This window comes from Neovison vison, chromosome 3 (genome assembly GCF_020171115.1).
Source record: "Neovison vison isolate M4711 chromosome 3, ASM_NN_V1, whole genome shotgun sequence".
Taxonomy (NCBI): domain Eukaryota; kingdom Metazoa; phylum Chordata; class Mammalia; order Carnivora; family Mustelidae; genus Neogale; species Neogale vison.
The window spans coordinates 14,926,842-14,951,398 of record NC_058093.1 but is presented as its reverse complement, the minus strand read 5'-3'; the positions used below and the strand labels follow the sequence as shown (position 1 = coordinate 14,951,398).

Sequence of the window (24,557 nt, the reverse complement as noted above, 5' to 3'; positions counted from 1 at the left end):
GACAGAGAGACAGAGAGCACAAAGGCAAAGTGGTGTCAGGGAAAGGGAGAGGAAGAAGCAGGCTCTCTACTGAGTGTAGAGCCTGATGCGGGGCTTGATCCCAGGGTCATGGGATCATGACCTGAGATGAAGGCAGATGCTTTGACTGAGCCACCCAAGCGCCCTGAAACCCGTAAAATTTTAAAATACACTGTTATTAGTTCAGACTGAAAGAGGCAGAAACTGTTCAAAAAAGATGAGATCTTTGGCTTCCAGTTTACTGTGGTTAAGTAAGAGGCTGACAAAGATACTCATGGAAACATTTTTTTTTTAATGTAAAATAAAGAATGTATATATGTTTTTTTAATGTAAAAGAATGACTCAAAGCAGGAAGCTAAGAGCCAAAGGGTAAAACAAAATAGCCATGGGGAACCACTCTGAGGGAAAAGGACTGGGCCCTAATAAAGGAACTGAAAACATGTCCCTGCTGGAATTCTGAATTGTTGTAATCCAGTTACTGCTAGGTACCTCTTGTTTTTCTCTTCCACCTTTTAAAATTTAATTCTACGCCCAATGTGGGGCTCAAACGTATAAGCCGATAGATCAAGAGTCACATGCTCTAGGGACTGAGCTAGCCAGGCACCCCTTCTAATTTCTCTTTTAAATGAGAATGTCTATGATGGTTCTTCTGTCTTTGTCACACCACTGTTGTTACGCAGGGACAGAGAGCCTGTCTCTTTACTCTACAGTCTTCAGATGCAAGAACAGACAAACCTGAGTAGTTTTATGCCCACATCCATTTGATTTAGATTACTAATAAGATTCCGGACTTCAGACCTCATGCCTTAATGCAGGGAACAGTTAACTAGTTATGGCTTGTGGCCCAAATTTTACTAGCTCCAGATTTGTAGAGTAGTACAAAAAAGCCACATCCGTTTTCTTTTGCATTGCAGTGGCAGAATTTCAACACAGACCTTAAAGCCAGCGAAAATATTTACTATCTAGTCCTCTACAGAAAAGAGGTTTGCAGATTCCTGACTTAAAAGTTGCTGACATGAGATTTTTGGGAGGGTCTTGAGAGGAAGTACATACATTTTGCATGTAGAAGGAATGCAAATAATTTGTAATCAGAGAGCAGACTGTGTGTGGGATTAAAGATGGTTGCAAATTCTTTTTCCCCTCCCACCACTGAGAGATGGAGATTACCTTCCCTCCTCTTGAATCTGCACTGATCCTATTACTGTCTGACTCTGACAAGGTGACAGAAGTGTGGTGACCATTCACAGCCTTAAGCCTTAAGAAAGCATGGAAGCTTCCAATTTTGTACTCCTTCCTGAGCCGTAGACAGGTGCATGTCTGCCTACCTAGCTACAGTGACCACATGAATAGGAGATATCCTGAGATTACATGGGAAGGAAGAAAAGCCCAGCATCCCAGTGTCTCAATGCATATGACTCCATCTCAGCTGCTATGACTGCAAGGGCATGAGAACCGTGCAAGGTGAGAACTTTTCAAGCAAGATGAGAACTTTTCAAGCAAGATGAGAACTTTTCAGTTGAGACCAGTCAACTCACAGAACTGTGAGAGATAATAAAATGACTGTATTTTAAGCCACTAAATTTTGGATAGGTTGTTGTACAGCAATATATAACTGAAACAGAGGCTTCCAATATAGTAATACAAGGAGCATGTCCTCCTAAAATCCTAGACCCCAATTTCATATCATAGATACAGAGGAATGCATCTGAGAAGGTCCTGGCTAGCCAATAAGTAACAGATTTTTTCTGAGTTGCTTAATTTTTTTCCCAATTCCTTATTCATGCATAGTGCTATTGCTTACAAATATTATGATCTAATTCTGATTTTTATGAACCTGACATACTATATACTAATGACATGGAATGTTTCCAAATATTGGCCTAATGAGCTTCAGACTCTGAGACATTTCAGTTTAGACAGAGAACTAAGTGGACTATTGTGGGGGGAAAAAAGCATCATTTACAAAATGACATAATAACAGTGCTTAACTCTCACAACTCTTTAAATCCCAAACTAGAAATTCAGCTAAAAACTAACATTTTTTTAAAAGTGGAATTTAGGATTTAGCAGTCATATTAAAAACTTACTGAAATTCCTCAGAGAAAACAAGAATGTACTCATCCTTTTTTTTTTTTTTTAAAGATTTTATTTATTTATTTATTTGAGAGAGAAAGAGAGAAAGAGAGCACAAGCGCAAGCTGGGGGAGGAGAAAAGAGGAGGGAGAGAGAGAATCTCAAGCGATCTCCACACTGAGTATGCAGCTTAACAAGGGGCTTGCTCCCAAGACCCTAAGATCATGACTTGAGCTGAAACCAAGTTGGACACTTAACCAACTGAGCCACCTAGGAGTCCCTCATCCTTGTTAGAGCTAAAACAAATGCAAAACACCAAATGACACCGGCTTGGTGGATGGAATAGCTTAAAATACAACAGGTGGTTATCTTATAGAACTAAATATATATAAACACACATACACACACACACATATACATACACACATATATATATATATATATATATATATATATTTTTTTTTTGGCTATATATCCACAGGACTATACCGTATTCTTACTGTATCAGAAGATTCATAACCTCAAAATAAATTATATTATACTCTTCACAATAGTATACAACAGATGACAAATTAATCTAAAAAAATAACAGCTAGATATACATTAATCTATTCTCTAGAGAACACATGCATCTCTATCTTAGTAACCTAATAACTAAACAACAAAATCTTACCAGAGCTTTCCTGTGTTTATAGATGAAATCTTCAGCTGACTTAGCCCATTTGGGGAGAATGACGTCATTTACTATTTCTTTGGAAACTTGCAGACAGCCCAAGTTAAATTCTAAGACAAGTAAAAGATAAATGCATCAAATCATTTTAGATTTAAATAAATCAAGTAAAACAGATATACAATTCTTGGCAAAACTGAGACTTCTTCTCTAATAGGTGAGAATCAAGTTCCCTTCTTGATCCAAATTTACTGAACATGTAAAAATAATTCTTTTCATATTGAAATGTATTTTATCAGTTGATTAAACAGGTAAATGAAAATAAAATACTTCTAAATTAGTTATTATAAAGCAAATCAGATTAACAACTGATTTTTGGTTGAGAAGCAGGGTATACGACAGATATGACCAAAACCTTAATCTAAACAAAAATGCAATATTCAGTATTCTGACATTAAAAATAATTAATATAGTCCCTGTAATGGTTAATTTACAAAATACAGCTCCTTAGTGCTTTTTGGTGTAACTTATACTTTAAATACACTCAAAGGAAGTGTTGTATTTGTCATAATAAAAAAATATGTATTTGTATAGCCCTCTTCTAAGTAATACTGACATAAAGATTTTCTCATATAGTTAAAATATAGTACTTTGACAAAACTATCCCAAAGATGAGGTTTTCTTATTTATATAGCATGGAAAGAGAAAAGTGTTCACATAAAAGATCTTCATAAAAGAATCTACCCTAAAATATCAGTGTGTCCCAGAGCTGGAAAGAGGTTTGAATGTCATAAAATGACAGGATGCACAGGGTCTGTGGCTTTGCTAACCCAACTACTGTGTAACAGACATTGTTGCCAACCTGCTAGCCATCCCTCCTTATTTGGTAACAGAACCTTGATTTTATTCAAGTATCCATCCTTGTGCTTTATTTTATGCCTGTAGCAGGCTGACTGGTATAAGCACAATAAGGAAAGGTTACAAGAAAGGATTTCTCACTTTTAAGAAATGACAAAAAGAATTAACAATCCACTTCTAAGACACTATTGTATCTGCCTATGAAGCCTAGAAATGCTTCAGTCATTTGTAACCATGAGAAAGACTAGCCAAGGACAAAGCCCAAAACACTTGGAACAGCAGAATGAAAATACAGGAAGAACTTGGCTTTGATGATGTTGTTAAGCTACCTGGATACTACCATACCTTAGGGTTTACACTGTGGAAAATACTAAAATTTTCTTGCACAATTTTGAGTTAGTTTTACTAATATTTGTTTTACTAATTAATATTAAAATTTATTGACATTCTAAGAAATGTTCTTTGCTTTCTCCCACCTATCTCATTTCAAACAAAGAAGCAATATACAATTAGAAAAGGAAGCCAGCAAGACAGTAGTTCAAGACAGCAACTTGCTCTAGTGAACATCAGAAATTGTCAAGCTAAGAGTATCTTAACTTCTGTGTCCAAATTTAATCTGCTCATTCTCCTAGCCCGGATACCCTGTTTTGGCAGTTCCAGTCCTATGGCTAAGACTCTAGAATCAGAGTCCGTCGATAGATTGATTTGATTTTCTGCAAGGGACCAACTTTAAATACTTTACGCTGAGAAATCAGATGCCCCGCCTCCAACAGCATGTCCCAGAGTGCATGATCAGAGGACACAAAGCCCTGGATATGTTCTCCCTAATGTGGCAAACAACTCTACTACAGAAGCAAAGGGTCAAACATTAACACTTCATACTAGGGGAAGAAAAGGAAGTTGGTAATGGTCCTTTGAAACTGTAATTTTCCTTAAGAACCCCAGTAGTAACAATCTTTTCCTTTTCTTACTGCGCTTAAAAGGAAATCTAAAATTCCTTCATAGAGAAGTATTTGGATATTTTTAAAGACTGTCTTTGGCTCCATAATGCTCTACTTCAAAAACACAATATGATTTTTTAAATATTGTAGTAACTTATAACTTGTCATTAATTTCAATTTGCCTCCTCTCTTCTGCTCTAAACCAGGAGTCAGCCAACTTTTTCCATAAAGTGTCAAAGAATAAATATTTTCTGTTGTGTGAGCCCAATGGTCTCTGATGCAACTACTCCAATAAGCTGTTATTCTATGAAAGCAGCCACAATCTACATGTAGATGAACTGGCTTGGCTGTGTTCCAACAAAATTTTATTTATAAACAAATGAGTCTACCCTGTGGATCTGACCCATGACCTACAGTCTGAAAACCCCTGGTTTAAATCCTCATCTTATCTAACTCACGTACTTTTATTTTCTTTCCCATCCCTAACTCAAAACACTTTTAGCCAAAGTGGCTAGCTATATGGCTGAAATAGCATATGGCCAATTTTGCATTTTTTTTTTTTTAAAGATTTTATTTATTTATTTGAGAGAGAGACAGTGAGAGAGAGCACGAGTGAGGAGAAGGTCAGAGGGAGAAGCAGACTCCCCATGGAGCTGGGAGCCCGATACGGGACTCGATCCTGGGACTCCAGGATCATGACCTGAGCTGAAGGCAGTCGTCCAACCAACTGAGCCACCCAGGCGCCCCAATTTTGCATTTTTGCACTGGGTTCTAGAAAACCCAATACTCTGATAAATTCTCTCACCAATTCAAATATGACTCATTTATCATGGTTCACCACAGCATTTCCCTGGAAAAGTAAGACTAGATCCGGGCATCAGTCAAACCCTATCTATGAATAACAGACAGAATGAACCTTAAGTAATCTACAGAATATCACAAAAATTTCCTGAAAGGTATTTTTCAGGATCCTTCACTGGGACCTGTTGAGTCAAAATTTTTAATCTCTCATTTCTTACGATTTTGATTTTCCAAAAACTCTGGGAAATAGAAGAATTCAGGAATAAGCTCCTTCACATCATACGCATTGTCCATGAGAGCCTGCCAGGTTGCAGGGATGGAATGGAACTGTCGATCTGCACAGTCAAACCTGCACGTGGAGATTGACAGAGAACAACGAGTAAACTTCTGTGAGAGCAACAATAGCCATGAAACAAGCCTTACACGCCCTTCAGGTTCCTAATGATTAGAGCTTCTCTTTCATTCACCTTTCTCTTAATGTCTAAAAGCACAATTTGGGAGGCACTTAGGTGGCTCAGTCAGTTTAAGTGTCTGCCTTTGGCTCAGGTCATGATCCCAGGGGGATCGGGCCCCCCATCAGGTTCCCTATTCAGCGGGGAGCCTACTTCTCCCTCTCCTACTCCCCGTTTGTGCTATCCCTCTCTCTGTCAAATAAATAAATAAAATCTTTTAAATTAAATTAAATTAAAATACAATTTGTTTTTCATATTTATGATAATATGATACATTCATATGATAATCTTTCACATTTTGTTGCCAGGAACTAAATACTACAACTTTTTTTTTTTGAAGTTTTTATTTATTTATTTGAGAGAGAGAGGGCGTGAGAGTGGAGTGAGTGGCAATAGGGGACAGTGAGGGCAGAGGGAGGGGAAGAAGCAGGCTCCCGGCTGAGCAGGGAACCCTATGTGGGGCTCAATCCCAGGACCTGGGAACATGACCCATGCGGAAGGCAGACACTCAAACGATGGAGCCACCCAGGCACCCCTCACTTTAACGTTAATCACTAGTATCATTTTAGTTAGAAGAGCTAAAAACCAAATCACACTGGAGAAAATTTTTAAGTAATTAAATGTAAACCTAAGAGACTTTTAAAGAAAGGCCTAATTTTTGCTGAGTAAAATTCATTACCGAGAGTGAATAAACATTATTTGGATATTTTAGATTCACAGAATTTAAATATCATTATTAATATACATGGTTAACAGATCCATAGGAGAGCTGCTGACTTAATCCTCTATACAAACTCTTCTAAAAACCAGAGGGTGAGTTAGGGAAATGGTTCTTTTTATAATATATATTAAATATTAATATATAAATATATGATATATTAAATATATATACTTATATATAAAAATTTTATATTTTAAAAATATTTTTATATTTTACCTGCATATACTATTATCTGATTTTATTTTTAAGTTTCATCACAGGCCTATGGTACTTGAAAGAAGCTCAAGTAGTCATGCTGCGATTTTATTACACTGTTTTTACATATTTTCTATTCACAAAAAGCATAAATGCCCGTTTAATCTCCTTTGATATTGTTATCCTGGATTTACTTAGTAATACCTACCAATCTTGGTTTGAGGTGGAGCTGAAATTAGCAGAATTCTGAATTTAATTACGGTCAATGATTGGGTCATCAATAAAGTCTAATAATGGTGTATCCAAATTCAAGGACATATAGTTTTAATGGAGGAATTTTTTGTTTGGGAGAACTGCTTTACTGAGATATAATTCACATACAATTCACAATTCAATGGTTTTCAATATATTCACGAGTTGTGCAACAATCACCACAATCAATTTTGAACATTTCCATCACTCCTAAAAGAAACCTTGTATCTATTAGCAGTTACTCTCTATCCACCCTACCTCAACTCTGGCAACTGCAAATCTACTTTCTGTCTCTATGGGACACTGCATGTAAATCATACAGCATGTGGCTTTTTATGTCTGGCTTATTACATTTAGCATACTGTTTTCGAGGATCATTCAAGTTGCAACATGTATCTTTCATTCCTTTTATCTACTCATGGCCAAGTAATATTCCACTATATGGATATACCACATTTTATTTATTCCTTTATCACCTGACAGACAAACAACCTTCGGGCTGTTTTTACTTTTTGGCTATTATAAATAATGCTGCTATGTACACCTGTATATAATTTTTTGTGTGAACATATGTTTTCAATTATTTTGGGTGTATAGCTAAGAATGGAATTACTAGGTCAGGATAATTTTATGTTTAACCCATTGAAGAACTTTGAAGAACTGCCAAACTGTTTTCCACAGAGGCTACAGTATTTTTCATTTCCACAGGCAGTACATAAGGGTTCTAGCTTCTCACCATGCTCATCAACACTAGGTATTACCTGTCTTTTTTATTATAGCCATCCTTGGAGGTGTGAAGAGGTTATCTCAATTTGGTTTTGATTTGAATTTCCCTGATGACTAAGGATATTCAGCATCTTTTCATATGTTTCTTGGACATTTGTATTCTTCTTTGGAGAAATGTCCATTCAGATCCTTTGTTCAGTTTTTAATTGGGTTATCTGTCTATCACTGCACTGTAAGGGTTATTGTATTGTAGACTTCAAGTCCCTCAGCAGATTTACAACCTACAAATATTTTCCTCCCCTGAATGGGTTGTCCTCTTCCATTCTTGAATGGAGTCTTTTGAAGCAGAGAATCTATTTCTGAAGCCTTGTAGTAAAATCACTAATTGTTAAAATCATTAAAAGCTGAAAAGACCCAGTTATACCTTAATGGGGAGAAAACTACCTGATATCATGTGTATGTAACATTTGGAGATGGTTAATGTGATCACAGAGACAGAGTCTCTTCTTGAAAGACAAGGCTTATTGCACTAAAGATAGGAGTAAGGTTAATTTTGAGAGATAAAAACTATATGCATGGAGAATAGAATAGGCAATGTTTAGGAAAGGTGAAATAGTAATGTTAAAGAATAAGGCAATACAGAGATAAAATGTAAGTAAGTAGGAAGCTATAGAGAGGATACATTGGAAAACCGAGGATTCATAAAGAAGTTTGTTTCTTTAAGATTATCAGGAAAGTGTGAACATAATATATAATTCTGAGAGGTAATATAATATACTACAATGGAATCATAGACCTGTATGCGTTATGTAAGAGCCCCTCATTCCTCCTCATTTTTATTCTTTAACAATATTTTAAAGAGGACTACACAGGCATTGGTTAGGTTTAAATCTCTGGTAGATGTCATGGATCTAGGTCTAAATCAGTTCAAACTCTCGGTCTCTGGCAGGTACCTAAAACCAGTAAGAATAACAAAGCTACAAAGCTGGATAACTGTAAAAAGGAATTCTCCTTAAAGGTCATTTGTGTAAGTCAGTTGGAGTGACTTATTCTCAAACTAGTTTGGCTGTTTTTATTTAGAGGCTATTAAATGAAATAAAATCTAATAGAGGAGACTGAAACTGATAAGGCCCTGTTATGTAGAACATGACACAAAGGCAAAGAGTTTTCAATGCTAACATGTAGTCTTAAGAAAATAGCTTATTGGGACGCCTGGGTGGCTCAGTTGGTTGGACGACTGCCTTCGGCTCAGGGCGTGATCCTGGAGTCCCGGGATCGAGTCCCACATCAGGCTCCCAGCTCCATGGGGAGTCTGCTTCGCTCTCTGACCTTCTCCTCGCTCATGCTCTCTCTCACTGTCTCTCTCTCTCAAATAAATAAATAAAATCTTTAAAAAAAAAAAAAAAAAAAAGAAAATAGCTTATTTACCCAAAACATACCTTCCACTCTGAAGCTGAATGTGGAGCGTGGTGAATGGTTCTGTACGAATAAGATAGTGCATGACCCCAGCAGAATTTGAATAGTGAGTACCATAATGAAATTTATCAATAGTTCCCAGGGGATCCTCAAAATTTTCATATCTAAAAAGAGAAACTAAACTTTTATAACCATAATAGTAATATTAAATTGGGATATAAGGTTGTAGTGCATTGCTAAAAACATAGTTTTTAAGAAGTCCTTATTAATATTCATTATTTACATATTCATATCATATCAAGTTAATAAATGAAAAAAATTATTCATTAATACTTTATCACTAGAAACAGTAATACTGTGTTTCATATTATGCAGTAATATGTATTCACTGTAGATAAATTAGAAAACACAGAGTACCAAAAAAGGAGAAACTTAAAATGAAGCACAAAGATAATTAACATTAACATTTTGATGAAAATCTGTCACCCTTAATGTATAAGTTAGTACACAAATGTATTTCAATGTAAAAGTGCTATACATAATATATTGTTCACAACCTGTTTTTTTATTTAGCAGTTTTCTATTTGTCTTTCCAAATGACTGAATAGTCTACTTTTTAACTGCACCTGGTATTTATAACAGTAACATATACGAATGTATGACAATTTAACCATTTCTTTAGTTTTGGATATAAAGGGTTATTTGATTTTTCTGCTACCATAAGCAATGTGATAATGAGACATCCTTTTGTGGACAAGATAATGGAAGAAAATATGGAGGATCAGGTCAAGAATTGTGGAAATAAATGTCTATTAATTAAAGGAAAAAGAAGGTTGTCTAGGAAGGAAGATGATGGATAGGAAGATAAAAAGGAAAGGATATATATATATAGTTAATTCTATAAGCACTACCAATATGTAATTGTTTTGAATGGTGGTTTGAATATTGACATCTGAATTAGTGGGTACAAAATCTGAATAAGAAGAGTTTTGGGGGGCACCTGGGTGGCTCAGTGGGTTAAAGCCTCTGCCTTCAGCTCAGAGCTCCTCTTGATCCCAGCTCATGATCCTGGGATCAAGCCCCGCATCGGGCTCTCTGCTTAGTGGGGAACCTGCCTCCCTCTCTGCCTGCCTCTGCCTACTTGTGATCTCTGTCAAATAAGTAAATAAATAAATTTAAAAAAAATTTTTTTTCAGCTTTAACTTGATCTGCAAAAAAAAAAAAAAAAAAAGTAGAAAAGAAAAAAATTTCTACATTGTCAAAAAAAAAAAAAAAAAGAATTTTTTGGAGGAAATAAACACTAAACTTTTCAAACCAAAACAGTAATTAGTTCATCGAGTTGAGGCCAATTTCCTTTTACACAGAAATCATTAATATTCAGGAGAATAAAAAGCTTTCAGGTCAAAGTCATCTCCATCTATGCAAAAACATACACTATTAAAATTTAAAACAGTGCTTTCTGTGGAACAGTATTTTTAAAAGCTTGTTTTTTTGTTATTGTCAAAAAAGTTTGACTAATGATAGTGAGGTTACATATATGCAGAATTCCACTAGTAAATCAAATCAAGTATCAAACACTACAAAGAGTCCTAAAATAGATTTGCAGATAAAATGGAAAAAAAAAGTACTTTCAAATAAATCTACATTATTTGTTTGCAAAATAGATTTTGCACTTAATGTAAGTCATTACTAACAATTCATCCACAATTTCACATGGAGAAAAAGGGAAATTAAAATTAGATTATTCTTTTACCTGTTAGCAGCTTGCTTTGAAGAAAAACATTGTAAGACATTCACAGGACATATCATAAATATACAGAATTATAAAAATTCCTTTCTTTATTAAAAGATAGCAACTTTCTACACATTTTGGTATACTTTATTCACATTATTTGTGAATCATAGGTTAGTATTAATTTTATATCTACCAAAGTACTGTATTAAATTAAAGGTATTTTTTCATGTTGATTAGGAGGTTAATAACGCTAAAATATCTGGGAAGAAAAATTACCCTTCAGCATATAAAAGGTGAAAAGAAACTCTAAACAAAATCAATTTAAATTGTCACAGAAGTGAAATTAACTGAATATAGGTAAAACACTTGAGAGATAATCATATATTTTCAAGAAGATACAGTAAAGGGATTATCAGACTGATTACCAAAAATAGTTGTGCATTTAAGAAAAGTAACACTTGGTTGGCCAGATTAGAAATCAATGCAAATTGAAAATACCATCAAAAGTGATGGGTATCTTTCAAAAGGGATAAAATGCACCTACTTTTCTCGCATGGCTTTGGCATTTTTATCATTAACTACCCCAATTGGTTTGGAAAGATCTCGAAATACAGATGGGTTATTAAGGTCCAATTCTTCTGAAGTATAATCTTGTAAAATCCAGGGAAACTAAAAAAGAGCCACAATTTACAATTTAGACATTCCTTTCCAGAGACGTTGTAATATCAAATGCTTATCTAAAGACAAAAAGGGTTAGTCTTTAAAAATATTTTTCCCTGTTTCAAATGTTTATTCATCTTCAGTTCCATAACCAGAAGCATTATTTCCTGTAATTCCACTGGAATATTTTCAATGAAGTGAAAAAAAAGCTTTTATTATTTAAATACTCTAAATGTTTATATATGTTTTGAAGATAGCAGGTAGAAAATCTACAAAAGGCAGAAACAGTTTTTGTATCTTTTTTGATGACAAATAATCATCACACACATACATTTTTCATGTATTATAAAACTGAAAGGTAACCCCATATTTATGAGATTTCTATAAAACTTACCACAGGATACTGCGCAAGGTCATTATAGGTTCGTCCTGCCATTGTATTTATTTGAATGAGGTAGTCAAAATTTGATATCTCTCTGTTCACCCATTTCTAGATAGTACAAAAAGCAAAATCAGAACTCACTTAAATTTTTAGAAGTTAGTAACTATTACTGATAGTACTAACATAATCTTTTGTTCCCATTATCTTCATCATCTTACTAATAAAAGGAATGGGACTTCAAAAAAGGCTTAAATCAATCAACTTTTCCTAAATTTCTTTCCTTTAAAAACTGGTCTTTAGAAAAGGAAGAGAAAATCAAACATAAATTTTTATTATAGTCAAAAAATGCAAAAGAGTCCTTTTTTCCAATTAAGTTATTTAAATATCTCCAAAATGTCAATTTTAGGACTGTCCAACATGGAAAATTTTGTTATAAACTGATATTTTCAGAAGTGCACATATTAAAGAAAAGCATCCTAATGTACTAAAATGATCTGTAAATTTTAAATAAATATTATCTAACTATTCTCAGAGAACTGCCTTGAGATTCTGCTACAGTAGATAACTTCCTAAAAAAAAACATAATCACCATTTTCTTTTAATCACTTGCCTATTAATTACTCTACACAGTATGGGTATGCTCGAGAATTTTGCTGACAGATTACATTCACTTTTTTTTTTTTTTAAGATTTTATTTATTCATTTGACAGAGAAAGATCACAAGTAGAGGGAGAGGCAGGCAGAGAGAGAGAGAGAGAGAAGCAGACTCCCTGCTGAGCAGAGAGCCCGATGCGGGACTCGATCCCAGGACCCTGATATCATGACCCGAGCTGAAGGCAGCGGCTTAACCCACTGAGCCACCCAGGCGCCCCGATTACATTCACTTTTAAGTTTACTGTTTGCCTTAAGCAAATAATACATTTAAGGGAATGGTGAGAAATGAATCTATATATATAGATTTAATAGAAAGCCCAATTATAATTACACTTGAGTGCTAACTTTAGAAGTACTTTAATAAAGTTTACTCCACAAAAAAATAGCAAATACCCCATTAAATAAAGTTTATTCCATAAGCAATACGAATGAATTGCTGATGGTTTTTGAACAAGAGCAACACTTCAGATTATGATTAAAGCATATGGAAGAGGGAGACCTAATTTAGAGACCTAAATCAGCAGACTATTGACAGTTCTGGAAAACAAAAAAACAACGGCCTTTCCTTGGATGTTGGTAGTAGAAATTCAAGATATACTGGGATATAGGTGAGAACAAAATATACAAGAGCATTAATCAGATTTGGCTAATAGATGAACTGATTTTTTTTTTCCTTTTTCCCCCATGGCGTCTTTTGTATTTTCCCACATTTTACCTCATGCATAGATAAATTTTATTATTAGAAAAACCCAACAAGGGGTGCCTGGGTGGCTCGGTGGTTAAGTGTCTGCCTTTGACTCAGGTCATGACCCCAGGGTCCTGGGGTTGAGGCCTCTAGCAGGCTCCCTGATCAGCGGGAAGCCGGCTTCTCTCTCTCCCACACCCCCTGCTTGTATTGCCTCTCAAGCTCTCAAGCTTGTATTGTCTCTCTGTGTCAAATAAATAAACAAAATATGAAAGAAGAGAAAAAGAAAAACCCAGCAAGGCTACCTGTTATACTTTAAAAAGTAAAATTATTAAAATAGAAGAATTTGTAAGATATACCCCATGAACCAAATGGTATGGGAGCTGAAAGACAGGACACAGTGTTAGTGAAACAGAAAGATTCAAAGATAATTCAAAAGATCAATTTGAATGGAAGAATGGTTGTAATAACCAAAATAAAATAATCAGAAGAGGAAGTTTTAGGCAAAAGCCTGAAATATAATATGAACATTACAACAGTGTTGAAATTTCCTACCTGTGTCAACCCAGATGCTTTGAATAATTCCTGTGGTGATCTGGTACCAGAACTAATTGGAGAATGAAGTGACAACAGTCTACTATATACTTTGTTTCTAACCTATAAAAAATAGTATTTTACAGTTTAAAAATTGATCAAGACAAATTGGGATTGCGATTTTTGTAACTGCTTTATTGAAATACATTTCACATACCACAAAATTTACCCTTTTGGAGTAGATAATTCAGTGGGCTTTTTAAAAATATATATATTCAAAGAGCTGTGCAACCATAAACACTATCTAACTCTGGAACATTTTCGTCATCCTTAAAAGAAACTTCATACTCACTAGTCATCAACCCCCCAACTCTTACTCCCTCTCATTCCCTGAAAACCACTAATCTACTTCCTGCCTCTACAAATCTGCCTCTTCTGGACATTTTTCTTTAATAGAGGATTATGGCTTTAACTACTCTACTAGGTTTGATGAAGTCAAGCTATATATTTTTTTGAAGAAGTTACATGATCAGCAGATACTGAATCGGAAAATAAACTGGAGTCCAATTCCAACTCAGTCCTGTCATTTACTAATCATACTGGCAAATCAATTACTTTACTGAGTCTCATTTATACAATAAACATAATAATCTCTACCCTTACAGTTTTCTGAATTCCTCAAAGCTATACAAATAAAGTCATAAATTCGTCTTGAACTTCAGTTTCCTCACCTATTAGAAAAGGAGTAACAGAATTTGCCACAGTGAATCTGAAGGTTGCTATAAAGGTTAGAACCATATATAAATGTGCTTTAAAAACTATAAATAAAGTTATACAAATAAATGTACAGTATTCAACAGGAGCATGGTTGGTTTAATTATATGACATAGCTTCCTAAAAAACACAAGCTTTGTATATTCCTATTGGAAAATTTTATTTTTAATAGTAAAAAAAGTATCCTTTTGTAAATACACAGAAATGCCCTTTAAACCTCTGAAGAAAATCATCTGTAAGTAAACCTGGATCCCACAAATGAACAGAAACTTAGTTACTGACTGTGCTAATCCAGATTATGTCCGAAGCAGATGAAGAAAATGGAACTGAATATTCAAGGATTTTATTAGGAGAGAGGCCTGTGACAGAAAATGAAGAGAGTGCTAGGCAAGACAGGAGACCTATCAGAAACTGATGCAAGTGCCACCCAAAGCGAGAAACAGAGGGAAGGAAGGTTGGGGGCAAGCATCCCAAGTAACGTGCTGAAGATAAATAGCTAGTATCTTGATCCAGATAATCAGGCTTCAAGGTAATCTCTTAACTACTTACACTATTCCAGAATTTACTCTATTCCCAGAAGAAATACCTATCTCATTATTATTTAACTGAACTGAACCCAATTTCATAAATCCTATCATATCATATATATTGCATGTTATTTCACAACTGGATATTGCATGAGGCATCTATTGGCTGACACCAGTATTTTACTGATTTATTTACTCATAGATTAAAAACTGAAAACAAGCACCCTAAAAATACTCAAACATAAATCCCCCCCCAATTAATTTACTACTTAGCTCCTAAGGCACATGTTTTTTCCTCTAGTATTTTGACTTCATAAATGAGTAGAGTTCAAAGTTTCATTATAGCTCACCAACCAGAAAATTACTTCAAGCTAATACTCTGGAACTTCCAGAAAGGCAGCATCTTACATACCTCTTTTTTGAAATTGAGAAAGTAGTTGGATTGGTCAACATGAAAAATCTCAAGAGCTGACCTCCTTAAATTATAACGCCGCAGGTGAATCTCTCGAATTTGAGAATGAGGCCACTTGAAATCAAAGCCTACTCCTAAAAACAGAAGAAATCTTGTGACCAAGGTACCATATGAAGTTCCTCATGCTATGCAGAAAATATCTCCTAGTTCCTGACAAAAGTAGCACTTAAGGAAAAGGAATTAAATTTGTTTCACAGAAATCATTTGTTAAATTTAGTGGATGTTTAAATGGCTTCTTTCATTTACTTTTTTGAGAGAGAGAGAGCGAGCGAGCGTGCAACATGCATGCAGGGGGTGGGGGGTTGCAAAAGCAGGGGGAGAGAGAGATAATCTTAAGCAGTCTCCACATCCAACACGAAAGCGGCTCGGGCTCAATCTCAAAACCCTGAGATCATGACCTAAGTGAAATCAACAGTAGGATGCTTAAGTGTCTGAGCCACCCAGGAGCCTGTAAATGGTTTAAAATTTTTAAAAAATTCTATAGCTGTTCCCCTTCCTTCTCATGAGAACAGAGAATAATCCTGATTATTATATCTCAAAAACATTTTTTCCTTTTCTCTTTATATTGGCATTTTAGATTTAAATATCCTTTTTCTTTTCAAAGGACTAGGTGAGAAACTGATGGAAATAAATGTACAAATAAAATTAAGATTGCATTTTACAAAAACTTTACAGCAATCTCCTTTCATCAAAACCATTAAAAACATTAATAAAAAAGCATTCCTTTATTACACTGTTGAATAATAAATTGAATCCCATATTGATTTTGTATTTCTCCTTTTAGATGAGAGACCACAATTCCAATCCTATCTTATTATTTTCTTCTCATTAATACTTGATAAACTGGATACTTAACTATTGAACAACAGAAATTATTCCCTCACCATCTTCTTTTTCAATGCTGCAATCATAGAAGTAAACGTGCTGAGTAGTGATTTCTAATCTGCCAGGAATGACGTCAATTATTGTAATGAGTTCACAGTCTTCTGACAACACCAATTTTTCTTTTTGATCCTGTTCTTCTTTCTCATCACTGTAAAAACAAGTATAAACCAAACAAAAACCACTGAGCAATGTATTCTGTGTAAATGGAAAAGAGTATTAAGAAAGCATAATTGCATTACTTAAAAAAATATTTTACTGCATATTAAATTACTGAAATGCTGTCCAAATGTTATTGCCCAATAAGCCAGTTTCCAAAAAAAAGTTTTACATTTTAATTGTATGTGACCCATTAAAACAAAACATAGTGAATCTTTAAGACAACTGGCAGAGAACAATTCAAACATGCAGCAATTTGGGATTTTAGTTATATTTGGGAGGCATGAATTGAGAACATATGAATCTGTGAATAAAGGACTGCATCATTGGTGATGTTTTATAAATAATTATCAGAAGCATTAATTGTAACTGATTCTCAAACTGTAAAATGAGACTTCTCCAGAGTAACTAAATCTAGGTAATGTCCCCTGACCGTGGGACTGGGGATGATACTACTGCAATACCTTACTTCGAGTGAAGTCACCTTGTATCAAGAAAACTGCTTCACTTGATTTTTTTGGACAAGATAACTGGGAAGGGTGAGTCTTCTGATGGCTTAGGTGACTTCTGACTGCCAGATAAAGAAATAGGAACTCCTACCACTCACAGAATGCCATTCAAGTAAATCTTTCAAGCCAGGTGCTTCCTGGTCCTAGATATTTCACATCTGCCCTATTTCCAGGATAGCAATGACTAAGTCTAATTTTTCCCCCCAGTGGAGTTCCAGGAGGAAGTATCCTGAAGTATCAAGTATCACCAACCAAACTGGTGATATTGCAGCCCATGACTTAAAGCTAAGCTTTAAAAAAAAAATAAGTAAATAAAAATCAAGAATGTTTTTCCTAAACAGTGAAATCCCAATATTTATAGTGATGAAATAGAGAAATAAGTTACCTAAAGGAGTAAATAATCTGAAGGTTATTTATATTTTATGAAAGAAAGGTTTTGGTTTTTTAGTTTGTAATTAATGAGACGGAATATTCACTGAATTTACTAGTCATTAAAGTGAGAAAATAAAATCCCTATTAAAAGGTTGATTAATAATATACTAAAGATAGCACCCTATATAACTAACCTTACCCAATTCCTTGAAAATTATCAAGGAAATCTTAAAAATTATTAAAATTATATGAACTTATTTATGCTAACAAACTATACTATTGAACCTGGTCAATTTGTAATACTACTAAAATAAGTCCCAAATAAATACATGGCATGTGTTGCTTATAATCCACAAAAAAAGTGATGTTCAGAATAAATTATATATTTGGGTCTCAGCTACTCATTTTTGGCTGAAGGTGAATCTTTACAATAGAAAGTAAAAGGGCAGATGTGTAAATCACAAAATTTGAACACATTCCCTAAAGCACACATAATTCTACTGGCAAAGAATGGCAGTCTTTTGGAACAAGGGGCTTAAATATAATCAACTAAATGATTATTGGCTGACCACCAAGCTATACTAACTAACTAAAAGGCCAGTTTTGTTTTGTTTTTTAACAAGAGACTTTTTGTCTAAAAACTAAACAAAGTGAGACAAAAACCCAATGAATACAGATATCAGTAGCAACACACAGCAGGTAAGACATACTCTACAGAATTAGTCCAGGAAAATCACTAAACAAAAATATCACCACAATAACCACCATCAAGGAAGGGTACAGGAAATCCAAGTGGTTACAATTTATTATCTAAAATGCACAGATTTCAAGAAAATTATGAGACATACAAAGAAAAGGTAAAGTATGGGCTATAAAGACAAAAGCAATAAAAAGAAACTATCTTTGGGGGACCACATGTTCAACTTAGTACACAAAACTGTAAAGTAGCTATCGTAAATACATTAAAACAAGTAAAGTAAACTATATTTAAAGAACTAAAGTGCATTATGGCAACAAAGCCTAGTCAAATAGAGACTGTCAATTAAGAGACAGAAATTACATGTCCACAGTAGCCAAATTATGCAAAGAACCTAGATGTCTATCAACAGATGAATGGATGAATGTGGTATATATATACAATGGAATACTATGCGGCCATCAAAAGAAATGAAATCTTGCCATTTGTGATGACATGGATGGAACTGGAGGGTATTATGCTTAGCAAAATAAGTCAATTGGAGAAAGACAACTATCATATGATCTCCCTGATATGAGGAAGTGGAGATGCAACGTGGGGAGTTTGGGGGGGTAGGAAAAGAATAAATAAAACAAGATGGGATCTGGAGGGAGACAAACCATAAGAGACTCTTAATCTCACAAAACAAACTGAGGGTTGCCAGGGGAAGGGGGGTAGGGAGAGGGTGGTGGGATTATGGACATTGGGGAGGGTATGTGCTATGATGAGTGCTGTGAAGTGTGTAAACCTGGCGATTCACAGACCTGTACCCCTGGGGCTAATAATACATTATATGTTTATAAAAATATAAAAAATTATTTAAAAAAGAGACAGAAATTACATACATATCTGTAAAAAAAAGAACCACATGGAAAAGTGTCCAATCAAAAAGCATAACTAAATGAAAAATTCACCTGAAGGACATAACAGCGTATTTGAACTTGCAGAAGACAGACCCAAGACTCTTGAAGACAGTTCAAAACAAACTGTCCAATCTGAAGCACACAAAGAAAATAAAAGCAGGATGAAAACACCTCAAAGCGTTATTACCATCATGGGAGAAAAAAATGTGTGTAAAGGAACACCCAGAAGGAGAAGACAGAGGAAAAGGGCGAAACATATATTTGAAGAAATAATGCCTGACAACTTCCTAAATAACAATAACAGTAACAACAACAACAACAGCAGCAGCAGCAATAGTAGTAATAATAATCTACACATCCAGGAAGATCTCATGACTATCCAAAGATATCATGGACATAAAGCCAAGGTGTGGAAAGGTAAGGACAAAAAACCACAATAATACAGGACACTAAAAGGTAGTGGGATGACATATTCAAAACACTGAAAGAAAAAAACACTTGTCCACTAAGAACTGTATATCCAACAAAAACTACCCTTAAAAAAAAAAAGTAATGGTTCCCAGGCAACTGGATAATCACATAAAAAAGAATGAATGTGGACTCCCATGTCATACCACATACAAAAATTAACTAAAAATGGATCAAAGACCTAAATGTAAGAGACAATACATAAAACTCTTAGAAAATGTAAAACTTCTGTGAATCAATAAAATGAAGGAAAGCACATTCAACGGAAGAACATTTTTTAATTCATACATCTGATAGGACATTTACTCCTAAAATAAACTATTATAACTTAATAATTAAAAGATACCCCAATTAAAAAGTGAGGAAAGGATTTGCATAAATATTTGTCCAAAAAAGATATATAAATAGTAAATATATACATGAAAAGATGCTCGGCATCAACAGTGATTAGGAAAATGCAAATTAAAATTACAAGGTACCATTTCAAATCATATAGGATAGTATAATAAGTAAACATATAAAAGAACAAACATTGGGGTAGACGTGGAGAAATTTAAATCCCCATACATTACTTGGGGGAATGTTAAACAGTGTAGTCATTGTGGAAATAATTTTGTAATTCCTTAAATAAACACAGAATTACTATATGACTAACAAATTCATTCCTAGGTATATACCCAATATAAGTGAAAATGTATGTTGACACAAAGATTTGTACATGAATACTCATGAAGTATTATTTTTAATAGCCAAAAAGTAGAAATAACTATAAGTTCATCAATTGATGAATAAACAAAAGTGGTATAGCCATATGAAGGAGTATTATTCAACCAAAAAGGAATGAAGTACAGTTACATGCTCCTCATGAATGATCCTTGAATCATTATCTTGAATGAAATGAGATGGACACAAAAGGACACATATTTTAAGAAATAAATTAAATGTTGAAAACAGACAAATCCACTACAGACAGAAAGCAGATTAGTAGTTTCCAGGGGATGTACAAAGGGGAAAATTGGGAGTGACTACTGAAAAGGATAAGATTTCCTTTCAGACTGATGGAAATGTTCTGGAATTAGTGGTAATGTTCACACTGTGAATATACTAAAACCTGTGGAACAGTACACTTTAACCTAGTAAATTTTATATACGAATCTTAATTTTCAAAAAATAGAACTCTAGTTTTTAAGAAGAAGCCAAAAATGGAGGCAAAAAATAAAGACTTCCACAGATAACAAAGACTGAGAGAATATGTGGCTATCAGACCTTCCTTATAAGAAAACAACACAAATCCTTCAGGCTGAGAGATGACACCAGATGTACTCGGAATGTGCACAAAGAAACAAAGTATATAAGCATGGTAATTATTTTCCTTTAACTAATTTAGATAAATGCCTAAAACAGTAACTATTAAACTATATTGTTGGGAGAGGAGTCCAAGATGGCAGAGGAGTAGGAGTACTTGTTTTGTCTGGTCCTGCAAATTCAGCTAGACAACTACCAAATCATTCTGAACACCTGTGAACTCAACCAGAGATCTAATAGAATTCCTGCAATTTTACAAATAGAAAAGTGATCACTTTCTGTAAGAATGACAAGATGGAAAAACTCACCTCAAAAAAGAGAACAAGAGGCAGTAATGACTGCCAGGGACTAATCAGTATGGGCATGAGTAAGACATCAGAACTAGAGCTCAGAATAAAAAGATTATAAAGATACAAGATATGCTTGAAAAGAGCACAGAAGACACTAGAAAATCCCTTTCTGAAAAAAATGAAAGAATTAAATCTAACCAAGTTGAAATAAAAAAGGCTATTAATGAGATACAATAAAAAATGGAGGCTATAACTACTAAGATAAATGAGACAGAAGGGAGAATTAGTGATATAGAAGACCAAACGATGGAGAGAAGCTGAGAAAAAGATAAAAAAATACTTGAGCACGGAGGAGAATTTGAGAGGTAAGTGATAGAGCAAAACAATATTAGAATAATAGGGATCCCAGAAGAAGACAAAAGATGGGGGGGGGCGGCAGAAGGTATATTGGAACAAATTATAGTGGAGAACGTCCCTGTCTGGGGAAGGAAACAGACATTGAAGTCCAGGAGGCACAGAGAATCCCCCTTCTAAATCAATAAAAATAGGTCCACATCTGAACATATAGTAGTGTAGCTTGCAAAACTTAGAGACAAAAAGGAAACCCTGAAAGCAGTTTGGGACAAAAGGTCCATAAACTACAAGGGTAGAGTGCTGGGTGTTATACACAACTACTGAATCACTGAACACTATGTCAAAAACTAATGGTGTACTAACCAGTGGCTAATCGAACATAATAAAAAAAATGATGAATCCAAATAAATTAAAGATTTATTAAAAACAAACAAACAAACCTACAAGGGCAGAAACATTAGACTGTCAGCAGTCCTATCCACAGAGACCTGGCAGGCCAGAAAGGACTGGCATGATATATTCAGGGTGCTAAAGGAAAAAATACACATCCAAGAATACTTTGTCCGACAAGGCTATCATTCAAAATAGAAGGAGATAAAAAACTTCCAGGATGAACAGAAACTAAACCAACCCTGCAACAAATATTAAAGAGGATCCTTTAAGAGAAAAGAGACCCCAAAAGTAACACAGGCCAGAAACAGAGACAATATACAGGAACACTGACTGTACAGGTAATACAATGGCACTAAATTCCTATCTTTCAATAGTTACTCTGAATGTAAATAGGCTAAACGCTTCCAGTCAAAAGACACAGGGTATCAAATTGGATAAAAAAGCAAGACCCATCGATATGCTATCTGCAAGAGACTCATTTTAGACCCAAAGACAACCCCAGACTGAAAGTGCGGGGTGGAAAACCATTTTTCATGCTAATGGACATCAAAAAAGCTGGGGAGGCAATCCTTGTACCAGACAAATTAGATTTTAACCCAAAGACTGTACTAAGTGGTGAGGAAGGACACTGTATCATAATTAAAGGGTCTGTTTAACAAGAAGATCTAATAATTTTAAATACTTACGCCCCTAACATGGGAGCAGACAATTATGTAAGCCAATTAATAACAAAATTAAAGAAATACAATAATAGTGAGGGACTAACTTACAGCAAGTACTTACTTACTTACCTCAAGGGACAGATCATCTAAGCAGAAGATCAACAAGGAAAGAAGGACTTTGTATGACACACTGGACCAGATGGACTTCACAGATATATTCAGAGCATTCCATCCTAAAGCAACAGAATACACATCTTCTCGAGTGCACACGGAACATTCTCCAGAAAAAACCATACATTGGGTCGCAAATCAGGTCTCAACTGGTACCAAAAGACCGAGATTATTCCCTGCACACTTTCAGACCACAATGCTTTGAAACTTCAACTCAATTACAAGAGGAAATTTGGAAAGAACTCAAATACATGAAGGCTAAAGAGCATCCTACTAAACAATGAATGAATCAGCCAGAAAATTGAAGAATTTAAAAAATTCACAGAAACAAATGAAAATGAAAACACAACTGTTCAAAATCTTTGGGATGCAGCAAAAGCAGTCCTAAGAGGGAAGTACAGAGCAATACAAGCTTTTCTCAAGAAACAAGAAAGGTCTCAAATACACAACCTAACTTATACCTGTAGGAGCTGGAGGAAGAAGAGCAAATAAAGCCTAAACCCATCAGGAGAAGAGCTGAAATCAATGAAAAGAACCGTATCCAGATCAATGAAACTAGGAGCAGGTTCTTTGAAAGAATTAATAAGACTGATAACCCCCTGGCCAGACTTATCAAAAAGAGACGAGACAGGACCCAGATAAATAAAATCATGAATGCAAGATGAGAGATCACAACCAACAATAAAGACAATTAAAAGAATGTACTATGAGCAACTGTATGCCAACAAATTAGACAATCTGGAAAAAATGGATGCATCCCTAGAGACGTAAACTACCAAAACTGAAACTGGAAGAAACAGAAAACCTAAACAGACCCATAACCAGAAAGGAAATTGAAGGAGTAATCAAAAATCTCCCAACAAAAAACAGTCCAGGGCCAGATGGCGTCCTAGGGGAGTCCTACCAAACATTTAAAGAAAAATTAATACCTATTCCTCTGAAGACACGAAACATACAAATGGAAGGAAAACTTCCAAACTCTTTCTACGAGGGCAATATTACCTTGATCCCAACGCCAGACAAAGACCCTGACAAAAAGGACAATTATAAACCAATATCCCTGATGAACACAGAATTCTCAGCAACATACTAACCAATAGGATCCAAAAGCACATTAAAAGAATTATTCACCATGACCAAGCAGGATTTACTCCCGGGCTGCAAGAGTGGTTCAACATCCACAAATTAATGTGATACATTAATAAAAGAAAGGACAAGAACCATATGATCCTCTCAAATGATGCAGAAAAGAAATCTGACAAAGTACAGTATCCTTTCTTGACTAAAACTCTTCACAGTGTCAAGATAGAGTAAACATACCTCAAGATCATAAAATCCATGTAAGAAAAGCCCACAGCAAATGTCATTCTTAATGGGGAAAAACTGACAGCTTTTCTCTAAGGTCAGAAACATGACCGAGATGTCCCCTACCACCACTGTTCAACATAGTATTAGACATCCTCGCTTCTGCAATCAGACAACAAAAAGAAATAAAAGGCATCCAAATTGGCAAAGAAGTCAGACTCTCACTCTTCACAGATGACAAACTCTTATTCTTCGACTCTATGTGGAAAACCCAAAAGACTCCACCCCAAAATTGTTAGATCTCATGCAGGAATTCAACAAATTGGCAGGATATAAAATCAGTGCACAGAAATCAATTGCATTTCTACACGCTAATAATGAAACAGAAGAAAGAGAAATTAAGGAATCAGTCCCATTTACAATTGTACCCCAAATCATAAGATACCTAGGAATAAACCTCACCAAAGAGTAAAAGAATCTGTACTCAGAGAACTATAAAGTACTCATGAAATTGAGGAAGACACAAAGAAATGGAAAAAATT

General features: G+C 34.8%; 1 protein-coding gene across 4 annotated transcripts in view; it reads right to left on the bottom strand.

Annotated features, from left to right (window-relative positions):
• Window positions 1–24,557, bottom strand: part of NBEAL1 (neurobeachin like 1) — a 207,302-nt gene that overhangs the window by 39,946 nt on the left and 142,799 nt on the right. For all 4 annotated transcript variants that reach the window (XM_044241352.1, XM_044241354.1, XM_044241350.1 and 1 more), the window contains 8 exons: window positions 16,431–16,579; window positions 15,487–15,620; window positions 13,795–13,896; window positions 11,913–12,008; window positions 11,403–11,527; window positions 9,147–9,287; window positions 5,580–5,710; window positions 2,765–2,874 (listed from right to left, as the gene is read on the bottom strand). In XM_044241352.1, the coding sequence (XP_044097287.1) occupies window positions 2,765–2,874; window positions 5,580–5,710; window positions 9,147–9,287; window positions 11,403–11,527; window positions 11,913–12,008; window positions 13,795–13,896; window positions 15,487–15,620; window positions 16,431–16,579 (988 nt within the window). The remainder of the gene's footprint in view (window positions 1–2,764; window positions 2,875–5,579; window positions 5,711–9,146; window positions 9,288–11,402; window positions 11,528–11,912; window positions 12,009–13,794; window positions 13,897–15,486; window positions 15,621–16,430; window positions 16,580–24,557) is intronic.